Below are 24,202 nucleotides of genomic sequence, written 5' to 3'. Positions count from 1 at the left end.
AACTTATATTTGCCTTGCATTTTAATTAATGTTGTGATTTTTTTTTTTTATTAAAGACTAAAGCCTTGTCAGTATGTTCCTCTTTACCTAAGGAAAATCCATCATGTTCCTCTTTACTTAAGGAAAAGGGATATATTGTTATAGATATGACTGAGTTTGAAACCTGGAGTCAACGGGCATGGACAGATGTCCTCCTTCAGATATACAAGGTATCATTTCTCTTCCTGTTCATTGCTAGAGTTTTTGGTTACTTTACATAGATAGTGTATTAGTTCAGGTTTAGGCAATATTGCTGTAAAAGATTTAATATCCTAGTGGCTCAAATAAGATAGAATTTTGTCTCATGGAACTGTGGAGAAGTAAGTGGTCTAGAGGCAGTGGGGTGTCTCTTCTATCCTCAGTACTGGGCTTTCATCCTGGGTCGATTTCTTAGAATAAGGAAGAACAGATAAAGGAATAGAAGACAAGTAAATTCCTTTTAAGGATATTTTGTGGAAAATGCATCATTTCCCTTTCACATTCCATTGGGGTGAATTTAGTCATGTGACCGCATCTAGCTTTAAGGGAAGTTGAGAAGTATAGTCTCTAAAATTGGTAGCTATAGGCATTTTCCAATATTAAAATTAAGGATTAAAAATGGATATTTGTGAAAATTATGGTCTCCACCTGTAATGCATAATATTCTCTTGTAAAGTTATTGTGGAGACATTCACTAGGAATCATATAACTGTAGGCAAGATCAGGTGTTGATGAGATTCTCCAATTAACTTCATGCTAAGGTGCATGTGTAGGTAAATTAATGTATAAATTGTGCCTTCACTACTGTATCTTTATTGCTTAAACAAGCACTGGTTTCAGTTCTGGAATAATTTCCTAGGGTCCCAAGGAAATATGGCACTATACATTTTGCTCACTAAAGCCAATGGAGGCTTCTGTTCTATCCTCACTCATGAATAGGGTGAGCTATAGGACAGGGAGTTAAAACAAAAAGGTTAAGTTAAATAAAAGCAGCAGTTAGTCACTCAAAAGAAAAGACAGAATTAAAAGCTAAATAGCATTATATGTCACAAATTGCTTTTTAAATGTCCTCTTGTTTAATCTTCACAACCAATAATCCCTAGTTTAGAGAAGAGGAGATTAGAGTTTATAGGCATACCTACTTCCTTCCAAGATCTGCTTTTCCAGTTCTCTGCTGCTCTCTGGCAATCTAAAACCTTCATGGCAGCCAGTGAGCCAGACCTACCTTCTGGAAAGCTCCTTCTGTTACATATTCCCATTTACTCCTCTTCTCTTCTTTCCACCTCAACCTGTCCTGTCTTCCTTGCTGGATGTCAAGAGAAGAAATCCTATTTTTTCTTGATTAATTCTGAGAAGAATGTATTAGGATGTTTGTGACTCTCAGCCAAACTTATAATTAGGAAAGACATGTTCTTCTTTTATTAACTCTAGTCTGCATGATCTGTCATTTTGCCCAGTGATAGGAGCAACTCCAAAACAGAAGATCAGCACATGTTCTAATTTAGGGACAAACTAGTCCTAATCTTGCTTTGTGGATTTGATTCATACACTTATTATTTATTCATTTTTGCAGCATTCATAGATATGCTTAGTTCATTTAATCTGTCTTCCCTATCTATGAATCTATGAATTTAGAAACCAAATTTCACTTGTAAACTTAATAGTGTGTCACCTACGTAGTGGATGCTCAGCAAATATTTGTTTAATGAATTTATTCAACCACTATTATGTTTCAGGCTCTATGAGGATAAGAGTTAACTTGATATATCCTATATCCTCAATAATTTTGTGTCTTGGAATATATTAGCAAGTAAGTATATATAATTACAAGGAAGCATGACAAATGCTATGACAAGGCAAGCCCAAATAACTAAGGATGAGTGCCCATGGAGAGGATCCTGACTTCCCTGTCTCGGGGAAAGTTTCCAGGAAGAAGATCAATTTAAACTGAGTCCTGAGAAATGTGCCCTAGCTGGTGCACAGTGGTTAGAGCATCGGCCCATGGACTGAAGGGTCTCAAGTTCAATTCCAGTGAAGGGCATGTACCTTGGTTGCAGGCTTGATTCCCAGCCTCCAGTGGGAGTCTATGCAGGAGGCAACCAATTGCTGTGTCTCTGTCTCTCCCCCTCCCTTCTACTCTCTCTCTCTAAAAAAAAAGATATCAATGGAAAAATGTCCTCAGGTGATGATTAACAATAAATAAATAAATAGGTAGGTAGGTAGGTAGGTAGGTAGATAAATAAATGAATGAATGAATGAATGAATAAATAAATAAATAAATAAATAAATAAATAAATAAATAAAATAAACTGAGTCCTGAGGAATGATAGGTGTTTGCCAGGCAAGGTGGGGCATAGTTGAGAGAAAGAGAGTATTGTTTGTGTGAAGGAGGCAGTAGATGACTTTTATTGAGGAAAGTGATGGGGGGCAGCAGATAGCATTTTTCAAGACAAAGAAAATTCAATGTGGAAATGCCTGAGGTCAGATGGAACATGGTACATTTTGAGGAATAAACGCAGTATTAGGAGTGGGGGTGGGGAAAAGTGGACTGTGATCCCAGACAGCAATTGGATGACTTCATAAGCCAAACTAAGGGATCTGGACTTCATAGACCCTAGCACGAGATCAGTACAGAGGTATTGAAGGGTTGTAAACATAAGCTTGACATAATCAGGTTTGCATTTTACAGAAATCACTGTGGTACATTATAGAAACTGTTCAGGAATGCATTTTAATTTGTGGTTCTAGGAATGTTGGTGGTAGTAGGAAAGATGAGAAATGGACAGCATTCATAAATATTAGGAGAACTCAGGCTTGGTGAATGACTTGATCTTTGGGGTGGCGGGGAGGGGGTGGGGGACATGTAAAAGAGACAGAGGGGTCAAAGATGACAGTGGGTTTCTTGTTGGGTGACTGAGTAAAATTTGATTCCAGTCACTGAAATAGAAGACAAGGGTAATAGCATTTTTATTGGGGGCAGAGGGTGGAACTGAGTAAGAGAACATGATAAATTAATTTTAGTTTTGCTATATTACAGTGTCTGGTATGATTACTGGTGGGTGTATCCTTGAGTCAGGAAAGGGACCTGGGTGGCAACACACATTTGGAGTTCTTTCGATGCCATGATAAAGTGATAGGAGTGTATAAGATAGCCCAGTTAGATGATCTACAGAGCTGTGACTTAATGTATTGTGGCTAAAGCGTGGGTAGCTCTAGGTGCTCCATTAAATCAGAAGTGGATTGGCAATTTCACTTGAAAAAGCAAGCAATATTGTTGAGATGAATTCACAAGTTAGAAATAAAAGATTGTGATTTTCACACAAATCCCTTTGGGTTCTTATTGTTGAATTCTCAGAGGTCACGCATGCAATGCAAGACCGCCTTTGTCAGTTCTTCTTGGCTAATTGTTTAGATAACAGAATATAGCTTGTCTTATTCAATTTAATTTTGTGTCATTAGGTTATTTTTGCTTGTTAAATTTGCATGGTTAATTGTTGCTCTTTCCTTGTATTACATTCCCAATTCACAAAAATGTTCACAAAAATGGCTAAAAAGTGGGTCATTGAAGCATGAGTGGTGAAAGACAATAACAGAAACACTCAAACTCAGAATGCTGTTCTAAGTGTAAATTATAAATAGGGATCTTATGTGAATATAAAGGATGAATCTGTATATACTGAAAGAAGTGAATGTGATGTTTTTACAGAAGAATCTGGAAAAGAAAAAGGTGATAAATATCTGAATAATTTTAATTAACTGTTTATTCATTTGTTCCCAGTATTCTGTCTATCATAAAGTTTTTTTTTAGAATTGTGGCACAATTCTGTCAAATATTTTGAAATTTTTAAACAAAGAGCAGTGATCTTTCTGGTTAATTAAACACATTTTTCCTGAACCACTTCAGTTCTCTCTATAATAAAATTGGGGTATTTGTTGCTAAACGTCAGCAAGAATTCAGTTCTAACTACGCATTATTCAGAATTGCGTGCCTATGTAGAAAACAAAAATGGTACAAGGGGTCATATTTTCTGAGGAATATTTAAAAGCAATAAAGTATGATTGGAGTGAAGCAGAATTGGTGAATCTCTTTAATTAAATGGCTTTGCGGTATGTCCCATAATGTCAGTGACATCGATGTGGAAACACAGTTATTCTCACACATGACAACAAGTATTGCATGTTTTGATTGGATATAACCATGGATAGGGAACATATGAATAACTCTTTGCATGTGTGTGATAAATAGGAACAAAGTATATGATGACATTTTATTCTCTTTATTAGTGGTGGTCTATGTAGTTTCCTAATGCACCTTTAGTGGTTTATAGGGAATAAAATAGGGAGAAAAAAGCTATAGAGTGAAAAAATCACATAGGTCAGAAACCCAGTATTGAACAAACCAAATATTTAAATAGGAAAAGGAAGAGAATCCTGCAAATGAGCTTCAAATAGGCAAAAAGATCACAGTGACATTTTATATTATGAACACAGAGGAAATAGAGCCTTTGAGGAACGAAATGGTTAACAGTATCAGGTGAAATTGAGGGGTTGTTTGAGATGGTAATGATGAGTCAGGGAAGGTCACTAGGTGGGCCTTGGTTTAATGAGCTAAAGGAATGAAAGAAAGTGATGGCCTGGAATGCAACTGGTGACCTCTTGGTTCCTGGATGGATGCCTAGTGAGCATGTTTTGATATAGCTGAAAAAGAATTGGTCAGGAGGGAGACGTTAAAGATCCAAATGGTAAAAAAGACAACTGATGCGGTACTATTCCTAAGATGAGAAGGCCTGGCATCTAGTATAAGAGAAGGGATAAGGGATTGCTCAGCTATTGCAGCTGGAGAGAAGGAAGAAAAGTGAGTGCAGATGCAAGAGCTTTTGGATATGTGGTAGGACGCTGCAGTGTTCTCCTTAAGATATCATCACTTTGCTCTTTGAAGTTCTGAGAAAAACTATCATATAGGCTGAACAGGAGGGAGGGTTGATAAAGATGATTAAGAAGCCAGGAGTCACCTTAGCCAGTTTTGCTCAGTGGATAGTGCATCGGCCCATGGACTGAAGGGTCATGGGTTCATTTCCTTGATTGCCGAGGTTGGGGCATGTGAGGGAGGCAACCAGTCCATTTGTCTCTCACATTGATGTTTCTCTCTCTGTGTCACTATCCCTCCCTTCTACTCTCTCTAAAAATCAATGGAGAAAACACCCTCAGGTGAGGATTAACAAAAGAAAAAAAAAAAAAGAAGAAGCCAGGAGCCATGAATAGTGGGAGTGAGAAGACAAGGAAAAACAGAATTCTGGGCCTGCAAACTTTATCTTTAAATTTGGAACAGGTACCTCTCAGGTTTCCTGGAAACCCTGGCAATGATCCCCATGGGTGATATGTGCAGTGCTTCAGGACTATGATCAGATTTTTGTTGCTGCTGTTGTTTGAAACATTTTTATATTTTTCAATTACAGCTTACATTCAGTATTATTTTGTATTAGTTTCAGGGGCATCACATAGTTGTTAGACAGCCATATACTTTACAAAGTGTTCTTGATATTTCTAGTACCCACCTGGCACCATACATAGATTACAATATTATTGACTATATTTCCTGTGCTGTTCTTTATATCCCCATGACTATTTTGTAACTACCAATCTATACTTCTCAATCCCTTAACCTTTTTTACCCAGTCTCCCAAACGCCCTCCCCTCTGACCGCCATCAGTCTGCTCTCTGTATCTATGAATCTCTTTTGTTTGTTCACTTATTTTATTCTTTAGATTCCACATATAAAAGATATAATATGGTATTTGTCTTTCTCTGAATGACTTATTTCATTTAGCTTAATACCCTCTAGATCAGTGGTTGGCAAACCGCAGCTCTTTGGCCCCTTGAGTGTGGCTCTTCCACAAAATACCACGTGCAGGCACGCATGTACAGTGCGATTGAAACTTCGTGGCCCATGCGCAGAAGTTGGTTTTCGGCCTGGGCAAGTCTATTTTGAAGAAGTGATGTTAGAACAAGTGGGGTGTGTCAGTCGGTCGGGCGACAGGAAACGCAGCTCTGGCGGGCTGCAGGATACACAGCGTGGGGGAGGTACATTGTTTTGAGGTACTGAGGTCGACCTTTCTAACTCTCCCATCCACACTCAAGTATACAAGATGAGTGTGGATGGGAGAGTTGGAAGGGGTCGACCTCAGTGAACGTACCTCAATCAGATTGAGGAGGTTTTTAGCAAAAGCCAGCTTAGGAGTACCCTAATTAAGTTAATAACAATGTACCTTCCTCTATAGTTTAAGTTTAAAAAATGTGGCTCTCAAAAGAAATTTCAATTGTTGTACTGTTGCTATTTGGCTCTGTTGACTAATGAGTTTGCCGACCACTGCTCTAGATACATAAATGCTGTTGCAAATGGTAAGTGAAAAGTGAACATGGTGATATGCGGGCATGCTAAATAGCTATCTCAGACATTGATGAAAGAAAATTAAATTTATTTAAGGAAAGGGGTGGGGGGATGAGATATCCAAAGGGAAGGACTGCATAGCATCGAGCCAAGGAGACATTGGGTCAATGATGGCAGCCAAAGTATACTTGGGACAATGAAACAAGGAAGGGCATTGAAGAAGCCACAGGAGAGCCTAGGCTGGGCTGCTTTGGCTCACTGAAATGTCAGAGAAAAGGGGGCCTTGGAGACAGGTTCAGGGAGTTAGCCCAGGACGAGCTTCCACTGCCCATTGCTCCCCTGGTTGCAAGTCTCATGGGGTCCCTTAGAGGTTGGGGGATACGTGCCAGTGGGGTAATGGCATGGGTGTGCTCCTGGGAGGGCAAATACACACTGGGTCCTTTGTCCTGAGCATATTTATCTTTCTTGCAGGTGGAAATCTTAGGGGATGTCTTAGGGGAGTACTCCCAGGGCAGGGTCCAATAGAATATTCATCAGCTTTCCAGGTGTGCTCTTTCAGGGTCATGGTCTCCATTGATTGGTTAGTGCCAGGGCAGGGGGTCATTAGTCAATGTAGCTGGTCCAGAGGCAGCTACATCACTTGTCTGGTTTTGCTGATTTTCTGGGCCTGGAGCTGGAATACAATTGAAGCCTTAAGGAGGTCAGGGGGTCTAAACCACATGACCAGTGATATGCTAGGGGAGGAATGGTTACCCTGGGGGCCAGGTTCTTGTATTCCCAGTTTTGCCCCTTGCTAGGCATCTGGGGCTTTCTGCCCTAGTGAGTTTCTATGCCTGGCCCATCTTCCTTTCTCTGGGAGGTCTAACATTCTGGGGGGCTGTCTAACAGTAAGATTTCATTCTTCTTTATGGCTGAGAAATATTTCATTGTATTTATGTACCACAGCTTTTTTATCTACTTGTCTGTGATGGGCATTCAGATTGATGTTATATCTTTTACTACCAGAAAACTCCCCTGTGGCTTAGTCTCTTCCTGGAGCTTTCTCTCCATCTCCTGTCTTAACTGAAGCTTGTATCTTCACCCCAAAATCTGTTTCCTTGTGGTCCTCTTTAACAGGGACTGTTGATGAATATGCATGAATGTTTCTTTTCAGTTTTGCTATCTTTTCTTTTCTTATTTTTTTCCTTTTTATAATTCTTACCCTATGGAATTAAATTAGATTCTCTTTACAACAAATTGGTGGCATTGATAATATTTAGACATAAATGACTGTAAGAAGTTTTGTTATGGTGATAAACATTTATGGTATATTTGAACAATGTTTATTAGTTATATCCTTCCACTTAAACAGTCTGATCAATGGAAATGTAAGCTTCTGAAAATTAAATTTAGTCTGAGCTTTGCTGATTACTACTTAAATTAATTATGCTTTCTATGCCAATTGGAAAAATAGATTAAAATAATTTATAACTTTAAAAATCTGACATTGAAAATGAATAAGCCAAATATAATAGCTATAAATCAGAAGTTTTGCAAAATTAATGTGGAACTGGTAGTGCATATGATAATGATTGGATAACACTATATGTATTTATACTGTGATATTATGATTTATGACAAATATATATTTGGTGTTCATTCTCATTTCTGACACAGAGCTTTTTTTAAAAAAATATATTTTTATTGCTTTCAGAGAGGAAGGGAGAGGGAGAGATAGAAACATCAATGATGAGAATCATTGATTGGCTGCCTCCTGCACGCACCCTACTGGGCTTGAGCCCGCAACCCAGGCATGTGCCCCTGACCAGAATTGAACCCAGGACCCTTCAGTCCACAGGCCAAAGCTCTATCCACTGAACCAAACTGGCACAGAACTTCTTAAACCTTTTGGAATTTCTAAGTGATAAGACTGAAAAAGGTGTCTTTGTTATGTTAATTAGTTGGCTTTTTGAAAGCACCTTAGTATGGGGGCTGATTATCAGAGGAATCAACCATGTGATTAGAGGGTTAGAACTTTGTTTTATCCCCAGATCTGGAATGGCAGAGGTCTAATAGAACCCAATAAGAGGTCATCAAAACTTCTGATTTATAGCTAGTTGGTCAAAAGTATAGGTAACAAGCTGAACTTGAGACTGGTGTCTGAATTTAGTTGCCAAGGAGGGGGTCCTTGGAAACTCCAATGGATAGTGGGGAGTTAGAAAGCATACTGACAACCTGGGCTTTTGATTTGCATCTGAAATAGTAGTCTTGTATGACTGAACCTTCAACCTGTGGAATCTGATACCATCTCTGGGTAAATAGTGTCAGAATTGAGTTAAATTGTTGGAGGTTCTGCTGGTGTTTGATAATTGGTGGGGACGGGGATTCTATCCTCCACCTTCACACACACACTGGAAAATTGGTGACCAGAATCCTTAGGTAATAAGCTGCTTCTTGTAAATTACATAGCATGGTACTTTACAGACTAGATGCTATAAAGGCAAAAAGTTGGGAATTTAAAATGGGCATTAGAGGTTATCTTAACTATTCTTTCACTCTTGAGTGAATGTAGCTAAGCAGAAAATACTGATGGACTTTATTTTTCTACCTGTCATTCTTTTATCTACTCTTGATTTTTATTTTGCCATTCAGGTCTAATACAAGTTTTTTTTTTCTCTCTTTTATTCAATTTTAGGTTCTGGTATTATCCCAGATTCTACCACATTCCCCAGATGATATGCCCTCCATTCATACTAAGAAGTCACCAAAAGTCAATCCTTGTTTTATAGACAGCAACGTATATTCTGATTCTGAAAGACTTGTGCTTAGTTGGTTGAACACAAATTATGAGAATGCCCGACATATTGTATGGAAAAAGTGTCCAAAAGGTAAGAGTTTTTTTTCCTTTAAATAAATCATTATAATTTGTAGTCTGACAGTGTAGAAAGAGCTGCAGAATTGGTCTCAAAATTCATGGATTTTATACTTGACTGCAGCATTTGTGCTCTGTTCTGCAAAAATAGTATTCCTTAACATCTTCAAGATCAGTTTCCTTTACATGTAAAATAGAAGTAATTAAAGATGCTTCTCCAATTTATTTTGAAGAATAATTGATAAAAATTATGTATAGGTGCTCCAGATATGAAAGATAGCCTTAATGTAATTGATGAAATTTTCAACTCTATAGAGTATTAAATGTAAGTGACACTGCTCAAACGTTGTATATAATTAGTTGAGATCAAGTGAAAATTGACTAGACAAGAACTTACATTTTGTTTTGACAGTCACATTGGGAATCACTAAGTGCAATAATGCTTCATGAATTTAGGAGGAGGGGTAGGTCATATTTATTACATATAGGGTGGGACAAAAGTAAGTTTATAGTTGTGAGTACTCAAAACACAGAGTTTCTTGTATTGCAGGTATTATTTTCTATATGAACAACTATAAATCTACTTTTGTTCCATTCCATATACTGAGAAAAGAGTTGTGTTTATAGACAGACCTGCTCCAGTGTTCAGGCAGGCTCTCCCATTAGGAGGAATGAAGCTCTATTGAGAGTATTAAACTCTTTGAAAAAGATTCAATTTGTTAGTATAACTAAATTTTTTATTTATTTAGCATAAGCATTGATTGATTGAGGAGGACATTATTCATGTTGGTTGTTTCTTTCGCTTCAATTCAGCTCCCCTTTTCCAAGCACATACAACCCTGCTATCTTGAGAATGGATTGTGTTTTAACATACAATAATTAAGTTTATATTTTATACTGGACCCTTGGAGTTTAATCTAAACTTTAGAAGTAGGAAAAAGTTAAGAGTATGATTTAAAATGAGACTTTCAATTACAGTTGCTCTGAACTTAAAACCATTAGTGAAGCAAACATGTGACATCGAGTTTGAAAGAGATATATTGATATATTGTTATTAGAGAACAGTAAGTGTAGAATATTGTATTACCTTCTAATTGAGGTGCTGTTTACATCAAACAGTTTGACTTGAAAATATAATTTAATAAGATTTATATCTTATAAAATGTATTTGGCTCATTAAATCTATAAAAAACAGGATGCATCATCTACTGCTGGACACTTGGGCTGTTTCTTTGGCTACTGCAAATAATACTGCAATGAACATAGAGGTGCATATATGCTTTTGAATCAGTGTTTCGGGTTCCTAAGGACATATTTTCAGAAGGTCACTGGGTCAGGTCATAAGGCAGTGCCATTTTTAAATCTTTGAGGAGTCTTTGTACTGTTTTCCATTGTAGCTGTACCAATTTACAATCCTACAAACAGCATACGTATGAAGGGTTCCCTTTTCTCCACATCCTCACCAGCACTAATTATTTGTTGGCTTTTTGATGATAACCATTCTAAGGTGTTATCACATTGTGGTTTTGATTTGCAGTTTCATGATGATTAATGATGTTGAGTATCCTTTCATATGTCTGTTGGCCATTTGTATATCTTCTTTGGAGAAGTATTTATTCAGGTCCTTTGTACATTTTTAAATTGGATTTCCCCACTGTTTATTCTTGCCTCCTTTGTCAATTATTAATTGACCACATAAACAAAGCTTTATTTCCGGATTCTATTCTGTTCCATTGATCTATGTGTCTGTTTTTGTGCCTGTATCATACTGTTTTGATTATTGTTGACTTATAGTATAGTTTGAAATCAGGCAGCATGATACCTCCACTTTTGTTCTTTCTTCTCTCAAGATTACCTTGGCTCTTTAGGGTCTTTTGTGGTTCTATATAAATTTTAGGGTTTTGTTCTAGTTCTGAGAAGAATTCCATTGGAATTTTGATAGAGAATGCATTGAATTGTATATTGCTTTGGGTAGTATGGACATTTTAACAATATTGGTCCTTCTAATCAATAACATGGTATATCTTTCCATTTATTTGTATCCTCTTCAATTTCTTTCTTCAGTGTCATCATTTTCAAACTACAGGTCTTTCACCTTCTTGGTTAAATTTATTCCTAGGTATTTTATTCTTTTTGATATAGTCAGAAATGGGACTGTTTTCTTTATGATTCCTTTTCCCACTTCACTTTATTTGAGAAACTTTCCCAATAACCTCCCTAAAATAGCATATACTTCAGTCTTTCTCTTTCTTGTTCTTTTTTTCTCAATATCACTTTCCAAAAATAATATATATAGTCTGTCTTCCAGTAGAATGTGAGCTTCTGAACAGGAACAATGTTATCTGTTTTATTGTTCACTGCTGTATTCTCAGTCTAGAACAGTGCCTCAAAAATAATAGATATCAAATATTGTCTGAGTGAATGAATGAATGAATGAATGAAGAGACATTCAGGTCTTATACATTTTTTATATCCTTTTCCAGATAATGGAACATGTATGTGTACCTTCTGGTACAAGTATGAGAGATAGGTGGAGTGGTTGAGGTGGGAGGGAGGCACTTTTCATCTTCAGTATGTACCTGAGTACAGGTGTTCATGGTTAGTAACTGTGGAGGTCCCTGAGGAGAAGCTCTGTGAAATATTTCACTTAGGTTTACTTGGACTGAGAAAAAGTCATACTCATTACCCCAGATTTTAAACTCTCAACATTGGCACTTGGCTCTACTTACCGCCACTTCATTGGTAAGGCCTGACAATGCTTACAACTTGGTGCAGTGTTGTTGTGGCGGGTAGATGGATTGGATTGTACCCCAAACTGTTAAATTGAGAAACGCTGAGTGTGAGGCCTAGTAATCTGTATTTTATTTGATTCTGATGCATACTAACATATGAAACAGACTATAGTATCACAAAAAAGGGCTTTCACTAGTGCTTTTAAGTTGTTCACAGAATTTATTTGTTCGCCAACTACATTTCCCCCCAAAAATCCCCCCTTTAAACAATAATTCCTTTGAAAGAATAATGGCTGAGAATTTCCCCAAATTAATGTCAGACATCAAACGACAGATCCAGGAAGTTCAGAGAATACCAATCAGGAAAAAATGTCAGAAAAACTTTATACCTAGGCATATTATATTCAACTACAGAAAATCTAAGATAAAGAAAAAAATATTTTAAAAAGAAGCCAAAGGGAAGCAAAAAAACACCCATCTTACCTACAGAGGAGCAAAGATAACTATTATATCCAACTTCTCAGCAAACATGCAATGAGGAGCAGAGTGGAGTGAAATACATAAAGTGTTAAGAGGAAAAAAACACACAAACACCTAGAATTCTATACCCTGTGAAATTATCTTTCAATGGTGAATGAGACAATATTGCAGAGAACAGAGAGAGGGCCTTGCTTTCACATTTTCTGGATAAACTGATCAGTTGGCAGCCTGCAGTGTCATCCCTGTGGACAGCCTATTTTGATTACCCTGATGGGGCAAGAAATAAGAATTTTTTAGTTGTTTATGGATTTCTGAGAAACTATTGAGAGTTTAGCAGTGGAGTCAGCAAGATGGGTTGTTTACGTATTACATATCTGCTGAGGCTTTGTATCAGCACCTCCACCTCAGTTAGGACAGGTCTGATACATTTCTCTCATTAGAATGTCTTTTCAATGATGGAACTATGAAGGATGTGACAAATGAGGGAGCCTTGCTCTTGATAGAGGAAAGGATGTTGCAGAGTATCAAGTAGTAAAGCTGTTAGCAGTTGGCTTAGAGGTCCAGCCACAGGGGACTTTGAATTAGTGTTTTAGAACTTTATTCTGTTGCCCTTGGAGAGTCAGAAGAGATGGCTGAGCTGGTGACTGCTATGATAAAATGGGCATTTGGTCTGTCAGCAGCAAGTGCATGGATTGAAGTGCAGAGAGGTCACATGTTTTTAATCAACACACTTGAATTTAGCCCTCAGAGCAGACTGAGGTATCTTAACGCTGGACTTCCTATGCATTAGCCCAAGCATACGTATGTGGTGCCAGGCAGTCACAGTTTGATAAAGTTACAATTCCTAAATATAGATGGTTGCTGGGAGCCACGGGTAAAAAACAACAATGGCAACACTCATTCTTTGTTTGAATCAAAACAAAACAAAACACATAACAAGTGGGGATTTATTTGTAAATGTGGAAGTCAAAAAGGAATTTTCTTATGATAAGTGGACAGCTGTGCCATGTAAATAAGGGACCTTTTTAGTGCTTGCCAGGAGGTCCATTTGCTTTTACACATTCATCCTTCTGTTCCCAGTAGCTCTTTTATTATATGTGCTTATGTTCTTTTATCATTAACACTATAGTTAATATTTTTTCACTGATGAACCATTTTACCTCTTAGTGACAGTATCTTCTTCAGTAGATCATGCCTGTGATAAAGTACCAGTTATGTCATTCCTCTGCACCCTTTGCTTCAAAGGCTACATTTTCCTTGCTAATGGAAATTTTATCATCCTGTAATCACCTGGTAATTTTGAGAGCAGCAGCAGACCATTTTGTAATGTAAATGTAATTCCTGACAAGACTAAGTACTTTCATTTGAGTACACTTTAAAAAAAATCTTCAAATGGGAACATTTTGAACTGCCTGTTCAAAAGAGCTCTGTTCTACAAATAATGTCTTTTTAGCTTATACTTATTTCAACATTTTTTTTCATGAAGTAACAATTGTAGTTCTTATGAATGAAAAATAAATAGTTTTTTATTCAATTTCCTTTAATGGAGTGGAGTTAGAAGTATGTTTGGAAAATTTATCTTTTATATTAGGTAGTATTTAAAGGTGCCCCTGATTTAATTTACTATGTAAGAGTTTGTTCATGTAAACACTATTGAGTATACATTTGGGAGATTGTATTGGCCTGTTAATTTGGTATCTATTCTTAAAACTAATGTGGTGTTGAGGTCTTACATTTGCATGCATTGCTTACTTCAAATGTGTCTAATTTTCAACTTTATTAAAGCACATAATAGTCATTATTTACAAAGCGCATTATATTTTCTCCAGAAGTTCCAAATTAGCCTTTTAATGGTTAGCATTAAATATTTACCATCAGTGTTGCAAGACTGAAATGTAAACAATAATGGCATAATCTGACATATTAATGTTACATCGAAGTTTTACTTTGGGAAGGTGACTGTCAGTCAATATGTAGAAGTCATGAATAGTGTAAAGCTCAGAACTAAATTGTGAGAAATGCCAAGCAGTCAAACAAATGTGATAACTGAAAGGTAAACCATTTCCAATGGATTAGCAGTGTGGTTTAATAAATCAGGGTGAACCAAGGCAGTAGCCATGCGTGATGGAAAATAGAGAATGTAAAAATTCCCCCCAAGCCAGACCACATTTTTTTCTTTCTTTTATATTCATACCTACTCAGTGGCAATGCCTTCCAGTCACAGATCACTGGGAACACATCTGTAGTTCACCAGATTCCTTTTAGTGCTCATTACCAAAAGGGAGACCACACATTATGGTCAATGCACATTGACTCTGTATGGCAGCCGTGGGCAAACTACAGCCCGCGGGCCGGATCCGGCCCTTTGAAATGAATAAAACTAAAAAAAAAAAAAAAAAAAAAAAAAAAAAAAAAAAAAAAAAAAAAAAAAAAAGACCATACCCTTTTATGTAATGATGTTTACTTTGAATTTATATTAGTTCACACAAACTCCATCCATGCTTTTGTTCTGGCCCTCTGGTCCAGTTTAAGAACCCATTGTGGCCCTTGAGTCAAAAAGTTTGCCCACCCCTGGTCTATGGGCTATCTCACAGTGATCGTTATTATGAAAGATACTGGAGGCCCAGTGTATGAATTTGTGCACGGGTGGGGTCCCTCAGGGGGACCTATGGAGATTGGGCCCCAGCTTGTGCCCCTAGCCTTGCAGCCCTGCAGCCCCGCCTGACACCTCGCCTTGGCCTGGCACTGCCCCCTCACCTGCTCCACAATCCTGCCTGCAGGGTGATTGGTTGGGGCTGCCCCTCCCCCCTCCCCCCCACTCCCTCAGCACCTGGGAGCTGATGGTGGACCCACCCCCTGACGCCACCACTGGTTGCTGTCTGTGGAGCGATTGGTGGGGCAGTTGGGCCCCCACTTGTACCTGCCTTGACCTGGCACTGCACGCTCACCTGCTCCATCATCCCGCCATGGTCAGGGCCCATCGGGGTCAGCAGTGCCTTCACTGTCACCTGCGGTCAGCACCATGTCACCGACACCCACCATGTCCTGCGCCGGCCCTGGCAGTCAGCGCACGTCATAGCGAGCTGTCGAGCTCTCGGTCAAATGACCGCCTGAGGGGACAATTTGCATATTAGGCTTTTATTATATAGGATTATGAGACAGTACAGGCACTTGGGCCTGGAAATGGAAAAATATAGGGTGGCTTGGAAGCCAGGTTAAGACCAGGTGGCAAGAATGTCGCCATATGTCCATTCCCTGCTTAAAAAAAAAATAAAAAAAATACAGAATTTAATCTACCTTATAACTAACTGCTTGCTTTTCCTATCCTGACATGAAAATTTCCACAAGCCATTTTCAAAAAGCCTGTCTTTTCAAGCAAGCCTGCCTAGTCCTGGCTTATCAAAGCAGCCAAGCAGAACCAGCCCCTGAACCAATTTAGAGGGCCTCCTTTCCTCTGTCCTGCCTCCCTTATGCTCAGGTATAAACTTAATAAAATCTGTCTGGAAACTTCTTTGGGGTTTCCTCTCATTTCTATTTTGGGGAACTCAAGAATCCCAATGCTGGTAACAGTTATATGAATTGTGCATTGACTATGTAAATTTGGGAAAGGTTTAAGGAAATATATTCACCTTGGTTGCATGCTCTTAGGGACAGTGGTAATCCTAGGAGTGAGTAATTTAGTAAATCTTGTCTGGAGGAAAGAGGACTATAGTGAGGCTAATTGTTTAATTGGTAAATAAGTAGTAGTCACTCATATTAGACAGAAGAGGGAAATGTTTGGTATTTTGTGTTTTACACAATGAGCTTGTATTTGTCTATGCTTAGATTAGATTATGAAATGTTCTTGTTTTGTCTCATTTCATCACAGTGGCAGAGTGACCTTGTATGATACTGGTGTTCTGTGAGACTGTTTATGTCCAATAAGAGAATAACATGACCTAGCTGTTATGTGCCCCTACCAGTAGGAAAACTTAGCTAATAATACCCGGCAAGCTCACAGGACAAACTGTCACCATTTCTAATGATCCAAGAAGTCTCAGTGCTTATGATAGCACTGTAAACAGGAAATTAAGGAATGAGGCAGGCAGCCAACCATCATATTATATAATGCCTAGAGTTATTGTATAGAGAATTCATTTTGGAAAGTTCTTATCTTTTTAATGTATTATCTAAAATTGCATATAATTTGGGATGTAGCATTATAGTGACCTTCAGGCTGTCTCAGACATTTAGCATCCTACATGAATTTTTCTAATATTTTGCTTTCTTTCAAAATGCTTTAAAAAGATCCACAAATATTATTCAGTTTTTTGAAAGGAGGGAAACTCAAGATATTTCCAAATAACTAGTAAGAAACTTTCAGCTTTGTGAAAGAAAAGCATGTCTAGAATATGACTAAATGAAGAATAGATTCAGTTATCTCTTCAATATAGTAGACCACAATTCTAATTGGACATTGACTAAAATGATGATTAATAATAATAATAGCCAACATATGTGGTATGCCAATTAAAGGACTAAAAATTTTACATATATTTGTTTATTTAATCCTCAAAACAAGCAGCATGATCAGATAACTGTTATTGTTATTAACAGAAAACCTAATGCTGAGAGGTTAATTTATTTTCCTAGGAAAGGCTATGGCTGGCATTTGAATTCAAGCAGTTTCACTCTAGGGCTAATGTTATGTATCATTATGTGATGTTTCTTCAAAACATTAATTCTTCTTTAAGTTAGATCTGTGTAATTCTTGTGAATTCTTTTCTGATATTCAGAGAGATGTCATATTTATTTTCTTGTTCACCACAGCGGTTTTCCAAATCTGGATGCCCACTGCAATCACATGGAAAATGAAAAGACAAAACAAAAACAAAAACAAAAAACTTATGCTCCACTCCAGACAAATTGAAAGTCAGTCCCTGGCCCTAGATGGTTTTGCTCAGTGGTTAGAGCATTGGCTTGCGGACCCAATGGTCCCAGGGTCGATTCCAGTCAAGGGCATGTACCTTAGTTGTAGGCTCCTCCCTGGCCTGAGACCTGGTTGGGGTGCATGCAGGAGGCAACCAATCAGTGCGTCTCTCTCACATCGATGTTTCTCTCTCTCTGTCTCCCCCCTACCTTCCACTATCTCTAAAAATCAATGGAAAAATATCCTCAGGTGAGAATTAACAAAAAAATAAAAATAAAAAATAAAAAAATAAATATTAAAAAAACAAAACAATCCCTGGGATGTTGCCTGTATACATGCAACTTTTAAAGGCTCTTTAGATGGTTCTGATGCACAGTGTGAAGGTTAAAAACTCTAATGTATGCGAATATAGAAATAGAGAATAATATTACATAGTGCAGAGATACCATATCCTAATATATAAAAACCCTGGTTCCATCACATCCACAATGAACGGAGACTCGACCTAATGACCAGGCTGCACATGCAGTAGGCTCTGGTGGGTGGGGACTTGTGGCAGCAGAGACAGGTATGAGGGAGGCGGGGCCGGCACTCACACTCACTCAAAACCGTACACATGCACAGACACACACAGCGCCCATCAGCTCACAGCCTTTTCTCCCCTTCTTTCCCTCCCTCCCAGCTCAGAGCCTTTCTCAGAATGAGGAAACAAAACAGACTGGGCCTGAAGAGGCCTGGATGGAAGGGAGGGTGGGCAGAGGGTGGAGCAGTCCCTACTGACTCTGCCCCCTCTCAGCCTGGAAAGAGGATGAGGGAGACAGAGAGGCAGGGGGGCCTGGAGGACTGCTGAGAAAAACAAAGAGAGATAGAGACTGGTGAGATCAGGCCGGCAGGGGAGGGCAGTTAGGGGTGATCAGACAGGCAGAGGCAGTTGTGGGTGAGATCAGGCCAGCAGGGGAGAGCAGTTAGGGGCGATCAGGCAGGCAGGTAGGTGAGTGGTTGGGAGCTAGCAGTACCAGATTGTGAGAGGGATGTCTGACTGCCAGTTTGATCGGGCCCAAACTGGCAGTCAGACATCCCCCATGGGAAACCCGGTTGGAGAGGGTGCAGGCTAGGCTGAGGAGATTCCCCTCCCGCCCCGTGCACGAATTTCGTGCACCAGGCCACTAGTAAGATAATATTTGTCCACCACAAGAAATACTGTTTCCTAAAACATGTCTCAAATTTAAAAGAAGAAATATATGACTAATATTATAAGTTCTGAGGTTTTCATGGTTTTGCTTTGTTGCAACCTATTTTGATTTTGCATAGCAGAAGCCATACCAACAGTAAATTCTCAGTGTTTTAAAGCTCCCCTAGGAAGCTGAGGCTGTAGGTCAACAAAGTGACCCAAAGTCCAACAAGGAATAGGTGCTTACAGGAAGAAATGGGATATTATCAATTGTCTCCTTGTGGTAGAGACAACTAGACACTGATGAGAAGAGTTGAGATAAGGTGATTAGTGAATTGGTAGAGGTCAACTATACACTAGTGAGAGAGCATGAAGTCTCTGGGGGTCACACCTTAGGGCTATGGTGAAAACACATTGCAGCTGCATAAAGAAACACACACACCATGTCTAACCCTGGGAAAGGGGCTGGGATTTGACATGACAGTTAAGTAGAAAATCCTCAACTTTCTATAAAAAGTTCCTAGAACTAGTGTATGAGTAGTATATGAGTTTATCAAGGATGGAGGATATATGAGCAGTATACAAAAGTAAATTATATTTCTATATAATGGCAATAAACAATTGAAATTAGAAATTATATGCATATAATTTGCCATAGAATAAAATGCTTAAGTATAAACCTAGCAAAACATGTGGAGGATATACATGCTGAACATTACAAAGTGCTGATGAAAGAAATCAGTGTCTTGTAAAGAACTAAGTAGAGAAATATATCAATTATGCACATGGACTTGAAGACTATGTTAAGATATGAAAATGGTGTAACTCCAACGAAAATCCCACCACAGTTTTTATGTTGACTCTGAAATGCAGATGGGAATGTTTGGGGGTGGGTGATAAAACTTTTCTGTTTGGATTGTGGTGGTAAATACATGACAATTTATATGTTAGAATCCTAGAGGCTACACCCTAAAGAGTGAATGAATATTAGTATATCTATTTTTTAACCAACCAAGACATGGAAGTAATCCAGGATGGAATGTAGACTGTGACAAATAACAAATGTAACAGCATTATATATGTTTGACAACCTCACTCAATGTAATGGAGAAGAAAGGAGCTTGACTTAGTTATCTTTTGAAAACAATATTACTGCATACTGTAGAACTAAAGACAAAAACACTATACATACACATTACTTTCTTGCAGGGGTATGGGTTTGCAATTCTGATAGTACTGTATATGTATACTAGTGTTGAATAAATAAATTTATTGTAGATTATGAGAGCCAGATTTTTAATTGTTGAAGAAAGAAGTTAGAAATAAGGAAATGGGGAACATCATAATGGATCACTGGGTTGAAGTTGTGGAATTGATAGTAACAGTATAACACTTAGTTTTTTTTATATGTTTTTATCTATTCATTAGTTTCTAGTTAGGAGATTTTTCGTTAGTTGTTTCTCTTTATGGGTGTGATCTTTCCTCCACAAGATATTAAGCTCCTTCAGGGAAATTTCTACCCCTTCTCTAATGTTGGTACAAGATGTGGATGGGGTATTTAGAGTACATGGTCTATATACCCTGCTAACTGACTGATTCACCATAAACTTAAAAAGCTAGTAAATTGCCCCTTTCAGATTAAAGTTAGAATTGCTCCTAGTTCGTCGAAAAATGAATATTGGCCACAAAAGTGAGACCCTTTGCTTTTATTGGAAGACATGAGGAGCACATTAAGAGAAGCACAGTGAGGTTATAATTATACAACCAACTAGAAATGTACATTTTAAAATCATTACTTTGATGTATCTCATCTTATATCAAATATAGTTATTTAGAGATTTTATCAGGAAAAATACTTTGAAAAATACAGTGCAGAGTGTTGTTTGCTATGTATTAATCAAAAATTCCTAGTGATCTTTGTTCGCTAGGTGGATTTTGAAATAGTATTCTATAGAATCCTATAGAAACATTCAATGTTGCAGCATCTCAGGTGAAAAAGTACTCAGCACTCTTTCTCTGAAGTATCCAGGACATCTGTGGTTTCAGAGAAATGAAATTTTCCAGTTAAGATGTAAAGTAGTCCTGGTTTGTGGAATTAGAATGCATGTCATGAATATCTTGTCATGGTTTGTTCTTCACAGAAAATGGAAATTAAGAGATTTGAGAGAATTTATGAAGGTCACCAGTTTTTCTTCTTATTTTCATACAAGGAATCGTCTCAAACCAGTAATAAATAACCAGGGCTCTTCTAGAAGCATTTTATTTTTATTTTTTAAATTAAATCTTTATTGTTCAGATTATTATAGTTGTTCCTCTTTTTTCCCCCCATAGCTCCCCTCCACCCGGTTCCCACCCCACCCTCTGCCCTTACCCCCCCCCCCCCGCCACTGTCCTCATCCATAGGTGTACGATTTTTGTCCAGTCTCTTCCTGTACTTCCACACCGCACCTCCTCTGAGTCTCAGTGTGCTTTTCTCTTTCCTTCTAGTTGTAGAATTTCCACTCAGCCAGCCTTCCTGTGGTTCTGGATGATGTACGTTTTGTCTTTTAATTGTACTTTTGAAGTGAAGTGGTTGTGCAAGGCAGCAATTTCTGGTGTTTACCTATGCCGCCATCTTGGTTTCTCCTCTAGAAGCATTTTAAAAAAGGAAATGTCATATCCAACATAGCAATGATTTCCAATGTTTGAATCACCCCCTCTCTCCCTAATATAGGACAATCTTTCAGATATTTACTAAATATCCATATACTTTGTCTTTTGTTCTAGTTTCAACTTTGAAGTCCTTTTATTACTCCTCCTCCTTGTGTTATCTTTTATAGTTCAACTAGAGGCCTGGGGGTTGTGTCCCTCAGCCTGGCCTGCACCCTCTCCAATCTGGGACTGCTGGCTCCTAACTGCTTGCCTGCCTACCTGCCTGATTGCCCCTAACCGCTTCTGCCTGCCAGCCTGATAACCCCCTAACTGCTCCCCTGCCAGCCTGATCACCCCCAACTGCCCTCCCCTGCCAGCCTGATCGCCCACTACTGCCCTTCCCTGCTGTGACCCACCTCTTCTCTGGGGCCCGCCTCCGCTGTGCATGTGGGCATCTTGTGACGGCCATCTTGTGATGACGTTAGGGCAACAACCACCTAGGCCAGCGGTCCTCAACCTGTGAGTTGCGACCCCTTTAGGGGTCGAACGACCCTTTCACAGGGGTCACCTAAGACCATCGGAAAACACATATATAATTACATATTGTTTTTGTGATTAATCACTATGCTTTAATTATGTTCAATTTGTAACAATGAAATTGGGGGTCACCACAACATGAGGAACTGTATTAAAGGGTCGCAGCATTAGGAAGGTTGAGAACCACTGACCTAGGCTATTATTAGTACAGTGGGGCCTTGACTTACGAGTTTAATTCGTTCCGTGACGGAGCTCATAACTCAAATTACTCGTATGTCAAATCAATTTTCACCATTACAATGAATTGAAATGCCATTAATCAGTGTGGTGTTCACTGTGACGTTCGCTGCGCCAACTAGTGGTGGGGTATCTGAAGCTGGCTCGCAACCCGAATTTTAGCTCGCAACTCAAAGCAAAAAATCGGCTGAGAAACGGCTCGTATCTCGAAAAACTCGTTAGTCAAGGCCCCACTGTATAGATTTTGGTTTCTTTAAACCATAAGTTTCCAACTCCTTCCACATACCCTACATGTGGAGGAATTTCTGCAACAAATAGGAAAGCTGGCACTAAAATTTAGAGTTACAAGTAACCCCAGATCTTCTGAGCCTCTTTATCCATGTTGATGATCACGATCAAACATTTGAATTCCAAGTTACTGTACAGAATGAGTAATTTTAAAATTCTGGATTTTTCTTCTATTACTATATGGTAGTGTATTCTTCAAAGCGATTCAAACATAAAGGAGACAGCTTTTGCAATTGCTTATAAAATCCCACAGCTATATTTCCTGATATTAAGTGAGGTTTAAGTTTTGTTTTTATTTCCAAAATAATAACAATTTTTTTTCCAAGCAAAGGCAAATATCTCTTTGACTACTGCTCAAATTTCCATAAGATATCTTTTTAGAGAAGTAAAACTATTGTTATATTTACTCTTTTTTTTTGGAACAGGTATTCCCTCTGAGAGATGGATACTAAATTTTGACAAACACCTTTCAGATGGCCTTGTTTTTGCCACAGTGTTGGGAGCCTATTGTCCATTTCTGGTAAGAGTTATTTTTATGCAGAATGGTCTTCTATTAGTTGAGAGAACTTAATAATTTACATCCCAATTATTTTCTGCAAACTGATTCTTTTAAATGTTTTTATTTTATTTAACACCTAAACCTGCATGGCCAGCATTACCTTTTTGTTTATTCTTATATTACAGTAGTATACTACAGACAAATGTTCATATTTAAATGGTTCTTTGTTGAATTACAGAGAATAGTTAAAAAGCAATAATTTTATTCCATAACTGAAAGGTTTTATTGTTGTCTTTTCCAGGTTGAGCCTTATTTTATAAATATGTACACACAACCAAAAGGTCCTGAACAGTATTTTCACAATTGTGCTATTATTGTGGATAGTCTTCGTGAAATTGGATTTAGCGTTGGCATACAGGTGAGTACCTTTATATCATACATTCTATAAGTATTTTATGAGGGTCTTCTTTCCTTATTTATTTCCAAGCTTTGTTAGGTATGATTGGCAAATAAAATTATATATATTTAGTTTGTATGATGTGATTTTTCTAGGTGTGCAACATCATGGTGTTTTATATATAGAGAGAAATGATTACCACAATCAAGTTAATTAAAACATTCATCACCTCACATAGTTACCATTTTTGTGTGTGCATGGTGAGAACACTTAAGATTACTTTCTTAGCAGATTTTAAGTATGCAATTCACTTTTAACAACCATAACAACCATGCTTTATATTACATTCCCAGAACTTATTCATATTATAACTGAAAGTTTATACCCTCTGACAAACATATCTCCATTTCCCCCATACTCACCCCCCAGCAAACACTCATTCTACTCTCTGCTTCTATGAGATTGAGTTTTCAGATTCCACGTATAATTGAAATCAAACAATACTTGCCTTTCTGTGTCTGGCTTATTTCACTTAGCATAATGTCCTCCAAGTTCATCCATGTTGTCACAAATGGCAGGAATTTGTTTTTAATGACTACATAATATTTCATTGTAAGTATGTACCACATTTTTTATCCATTCATCTGTCCATAGACACTTATCTCTTTCCATATCTTAACTATTAGGAATCTGCAGTTGAATATGGGGGTACTGGTTTCTTTATGATACCAATCTCATTTCCTTTGGATATATACCCAGAAGTGGAATTGTTGGGCCATATGGTAGTTCTGTTTTTAATTTTTTTAGGAACCTCCATACAGTTTTCCATAGTGGATGCACCATTCCTTCCAACAGTACATAAGGAAGGGTTTCCTTTTCTCCGCATCCTTTCCAACACTTATTATTTCTTATATTTTTGATAGTAGCCATAATGTCAGATGTGAGGTGATATCTATCTCATTGTGGTTTTGGCTTACATTTCCCTCAAGATTGGTGATGTTGAGTACCTTTTTATATATCTGTTGGACATTAGTATATCTTCTTTGGAAAAATGTTAGTTGACT

The 24,202-nt window shown here is 38.0% G+C and overlaps 1 protein-coding gene across 1 annotated transcript in view; it reads left to right on the top strand.

Moving 5' to 3' along the window:
- CFAP47 (cilia and flagella associated protein 47) overlaps positions 1–24,202 on the top strand; it is a 467,420-nt gene that overhangs the window by 208,911 nt on the left and 234,307 nt on the right. The window contains 4 exon segments of the mRNA XM_059678706.1: positions 123–209; positions 9,081–9,279; positions 22,668–22,762; positions 23,043–23,159. Of these exon segments, the coding sequence (XP_059534689.1) occupies positions 123–209; positions 9,081–9,279; positions 22,668–22,762; positions 23,043–23,159 (498 nt within the window).

The sequence above is a fragment of the Myotis daubentonii genome, chromosome X (assembly GCF_963259705.1).
Source record: "Myotis daubentonii chromosome X, mMyoDau2.1, whole genome shotgun sequence".
In the NCBI taxonomy this organism is placed as follows: Eukaryota; Metazoa; Chordata; class Mammalia; order Chiroptera; family Vespertilionidae; genus Myotis; species Myotis daubentonii.
Note: the sequence above shows the minus strand (reverse complement) of the source record. Positions and strands in the feature narration are given on the sequence as shown.